Consider the following 4925-nt stretch of genomic DNA (forward strand, 5'->3'; position numbering starts at 1 on the left):
ACGCGTCATTATAGACGATTTAACATCGAGGGCAGAATGCTCGAAATTCAATTTAATGCACCGCCCGTAGGAACCGATATCATACAGTATGTACATAATAGTTTCCAAGCAATGCTAGATCATTTGTTAGCCAATGTCGACGATGAGGCGATGGTTGGTTTATCAGTAATATCGCCACGTAACACGAATAAACCGTTTTGGGTGAGTTTTCGCCAAGCACGAAACTTAACACTGGAAACGATGTGGGCCTCCTTTGAAAGAGTGTTACAAAGTAACAATGCATTTCTCCTGCACGAGCCATTCACCGTTCATTTCCATCGTGTGGATATACCACGTGGCTACGGCGGCGGTTTGCGGCAAGGAGTACTTCAAAATGAAGAATTGTTACGTTGCAAAAAAGGGATTGTACGTGTACAAAATCAAGATTCAAGGTGCTTGGCGTACGCCCTTGTTATTGCTATTGGTCTGAAGGCATACAAGAATGTAGATGTGCAACGTTATAAGCAGTATCAACGCCAATCGAAATATGTTGTGGATCAAGAAGTCGATGCGCTATGTGCAAATGCAAGAGTCAATTTGGATCATGGTGCCAGTGTAAATGAAATTCGACAATTCCAGGCATACCTCAAAGAATATAAAATTACTGTGTATACTAGTTTCACAGGCCATGATATCATGTACGAGGGGCCCAATGATGAAAATCGCACTCCCATAAATTTGATTTGTTTGGCTGGCCATTTTGATATCATCCAATCTTTAACTGCTTGTTTTGCAACCAAGTTCTACTGTGAAGCGTGCCATAAAAAATACAGTGAACGTAACAGACATGTGAAAAATTGTCCTGTAACGTGCTCCAAATGTCTACAGAGACCTCTATGCGACAAGAACCAAACGCTAGTGCTGTGTAACGACTGCAATCGTCAATTTTATGGGGAACAATGTTTTAACAATCATCGTAATATTGTATATCATCAAGGGGAACCTATATGCAAAATGGTGAAGCAATGTACTAGATGTTACAGAGTATATTCCTTTGTACGAAGTGGAGAACGCCTTCATGATTGTAATGAGATCTTTTGCAATGTTTGTAAGAAGATTGTTCCAGGATCCCATCAATGTTTTATGCTTCCCGATCGACAATGCTTGAAACCTGGTGTTCCTTCACTCATGCACGCAAAGAAAGCCTTATTGATATTCTATGATATAGAATCTATGCAGGACACGAATATTGGCGATAATACGTATGTACACATTCCAAATTTATTGGTTGCAGAACAAGTATGTTATGCATGTGTTGAAAACAATAATATCCAGCAGTCTTGCAGTACGTGTGGTCAGCGCCAGCATATTTTCCAAGGAGAGGATCCAGTTTATAATTTTCTCCAGTACTTGCGGGAACGTCGTCCCAATATAAATAGGATTTTCTGTGTCGCGCACAACGCTAAGGGATACGATGGACATTTTATCCTAAAGACCATGGTCGAACAATGCCAATGGAGACCTGACGTCATATTAAATGGAACCAAGATACTGAGTTTAACGTTGAATAATCTGACGTTCATTGACTCGTTGAACTTCCTACCTATGGCATTAAGTAAATTGTCAAAAGCGTTCAATTTACCCGCAACCAAAGGCTACTTCCCGCATTTCTTCAACACCAAGGAGAATCAATCGTATATTGGACCACTTCCAGAAACGAAGTATTATGGTGCAGATGAAATGGCCGTCGAAGACAGAAACAAGTTCATGCAGTGGTACAACGATCATCGTAATGACACGTTTGATTTTCAGAAAGAAATTCTCAAGTATTGTATTCAAGATGTCAATGTACTGCGACAAGCATGCGTTTCGTTTATGACGTCATTTGAAACAGAAACCAAAGTGAATCCCTTCTTGGAGACGATCACGATTGCCAGTGCTTCCAATTTAGTATTCCGCCGGAATTTCCTTAAACCCAACACCATAGGAATTCTACCGGCACATGGATATCGATGGAGAAGTACCCAATCGATCGCTGCAATGCAATGGCTGGCCTACATTGAAAAAAGCGAAGGAAAACAAATCTTACATGCGGCCCGACAAAAAGAAGTGTTTATTGCGGGATTCCATGTTGATGGTTACTACCAAGATCCTGAGACGTTAGAGGAGCACATCTACGAGCATGCCGGCTGTTTTTACCACGGGTGTAAAGTATGTTTTACTACAGGCCGTAATCAGCCCATCTACAGCAATCCAGAAGACACCATGGAATTCCGTTATGAACGAACGCAAAGAAAAAATGCAAGACTGCGTGAATTGGGGTACATTGTACATGAAATGTGGGAGTGCGAATTTAATCAGTTCTTAAAACAAAATCCTGCAATGGCGACGTATCTGAAGAATCACCCGTACATGAACCGCAGACCATTAAATCCAAGAGATAGTTTTTTTGGAGGAAGGACCAATTGCGTGAAATTGTACCACCAAGTCGACGAAAAAGCGGGGGAAGTAATAAAATATTTCGATATTGTCTCACTTTATCCTTATGTAAATAAGTGTGCTAAATACCCTGTAGGCCATCCACGAATTTATCTACAGGGTGATGAAAATATACCACCAATAAATAAAGTCAATGGTCTAATCAAAATGACGATATTACCAAGTCGCCATCTTTATCATGGTCTCCTGCCTTACCGATGTAACAAGAAACTACTCTTTCCACTGTGTGCTGCGTGTGCCGAAGAAATGAACCCAGACCCTACAGCAACGTGTACGCACAACGATCAGGAGCGATGCCTCACTGGAACTTGGGTATCATATGAAATCCAGAAAGCAATAGAATTGGGATATCAACCAGTGGAAATTTTTGAAATTTGGGATTATGACATTGAACAATATGATCCCATCACGAAAACAGGTGGCTTGTTCACGGAATATATCAATACATTTTTAAAATCAAAAATGGAAGCGTCTGGCTGGCCCAGTTCCTGTGTGACCGAAGAAGACAAATCAAAATTCATACAAACCGTCCTGGAGCGTGAAGGTATTGCATTGGATCCGTCCAAAATTGAAAATAATCCTACACGAAGAAGTTTATCTAAGCTTTGTCTTAATGCTCTTTGGGGAAAACTTTCGCAAAGATCAAACTTTAGCCAGACCACAATTATTGATCGGCCGGAAGAATTTTATGAAAAACTCACTTCCCCCGACATTAAACTCCATCAAATTGTACCCATCAATGATACGATGTTGTATGCGTTCTGGGAGTACAATGAACATGTGCCTGTTCAAAACCGAAACACCAATGTCGTGTTAGGTGCATTTACAACATGTCAGGCACGTCTGGAACTGTACAAGTACCTGGAAATGTTGCAGGAACGTGTTTTATATTTCGACACGGATTCTGTAATATTTACGGAGAAGCCCGGGGAGCCAACCATTGAACCTTCAACGTACTTGGGATGCTTATCGGACGAGATGGAGTCTTACGGACCACGAGCATACATCAAGACATTTGTCAGTGGAGGACCAAAAAATTACAGCCTAGAAATATACAATCCGGATACCAACGTCACCAGTTACATATGCAAAATTAGAGGATTTACATTAAATTACAATGCAGGACAACAATTAAATTTCAATACGCTAAAAGAAATGATTACAAATCAATGCCGTGGACAAGTCACCATCACTATCCCCCATAAGATATGCAGGACTAAAGACCATACCATCGTCACACGCAAAGAAGAAAAAATGTACAGTATCCAGTACACAAAACGTCGATTTAAAGAAATCAATTCTTATGATACGGTTCCGTACGGGTACGTTAAAAAACAAAAGATGGAACTGGAAAAAGAAGATGAAGAAGAAAAAACTGTAAATACCCAATAAGGCCGCCATTTCTTTTTTTCCTTTTCCTTTTCTTTTTCCCTTCCTTAACCGCAAAGCAGCAACACCAAGAAGAAAATGAAGTACCCACAAGAGTTCATAAACCATCAACACCACCATCAGTGGAAGAAATGCAGTCATCTCGTACCGAAGGAGGAACCTTGACCATAAAGGTGCAACACCTAGAAAAATGCAGTACCCAGAAAAAGTTCGTAAACATCCATCAGTGGATGAAATGTACCCGAGGAGGGGGAAGATGAGCCTAAACAGATCCATCATTTACGAGTAAGTTTTATTTCTCTCTTATCAATATTGACTCATTTTTATTGTTTCAGAAAAAAAGAAATTCTTAAATTAATCCGTCGTTTCTTCTTTTTCTTTACAGGATACGTCTACAACATTCGAAGATGATGACACGTCCAATATATTCATTAAACTAGATCCTGTATTTATTATGTTAATAAACATGTATAGAAAGAGCACATACCTTTCGTTAAAATACAACAAGTTGAAAAAAAATATGTTTTATTATTTCTTGAAACCCTGAACACTTGTTTTCAAATAAATGGTAATCTTGAAAATTTAAGGTGGAAAATATATTCAAGATTTGGTTTACATGATTTTGTTCGAAAAAATAATTAAAGAATTTTTTTAGTGTCCAAAATTTGATTTTTAATTTAGTTCGAAAAATTTTTAATTTGAAAATTTTCAAATGTGGTTTACATCTTTAGTACGAAACTTGTTTTAAAAATTGGTTCGAAATTTTTTTAAAATTTTTAGTTCGAAAAATTTTGATTTTAAAATTTAGTTCGAAAGTTTTTAGTTTAAAATATTTTTCGAAAAATTTTTAATTTTTTTTAGTTCGAATTTTTTTTTGGGTTCGAAAATTTTTAGTTCGAAAATTTTTTGATTTGAAAATTTAGTTCGAAAGTTTTTAGTTTAATTTTTTAGTTCGAATTTTTTTGAAATTTTTGTTTCAAAATTTTTTAGTTCGAAAATTTTTTGTTTTAAAATTTTTTTAGTTACAAATTTTTTTAGTTCGAAAAATTTTTAGTTTA

The 4925-nt window shown here is 37.5% G+C and overlaps 1 protein-coding gene across 1 annotated transcript; it reads left to right on the top strand.

Moving 5' to 3' along the window:
- The first annotated feature begins 1063 nt into the window (after window positions 1-1063).
- Window positions 1064-4432, top strand: LOC145664523 (uncharacterized). Its single transcript, XM_081731262.1, has 2 exons — window positions 1064-4152; window positions 4253-4432. The coding sequence occupies exon 1, from the start codon at window positions 1123-1125 to the stop codon at window positions 3868-3870; it is 2748 nt and encodes a 915-aa protein (XP_081587388.1). The 5' UTR covers window positions 1064-1122; the 3' UTR covers window positions 3871-4152; window positions 4253-4432.
- The last annotated feature ends 493 nt before the right edge of the window (window positions 4433-4925 follow it).

This window comes from Thermobia domestica, chromosome 1, assembly GCF_964235325.1.
Source record: "Thermobia domestica chromosome 1, izTheDome1.hap1.1, whole genome shotgun sequence".
NCBI lineage: Eukaryota > Metazoa > Arthropoda > Insecta > Zygentoma > Lepismatidae > Thermobia > Thermobia domestica.

What these genes read in the sequence shown, in the direction of transcription:
- LOC145664523 (XM_081731262.1), top strand. Translation starts at nt 1,123, where the DNA reads ATGCTTCCCGATCGACAATGCTTGAAACCTGGTGTTCCTTCACTCATG.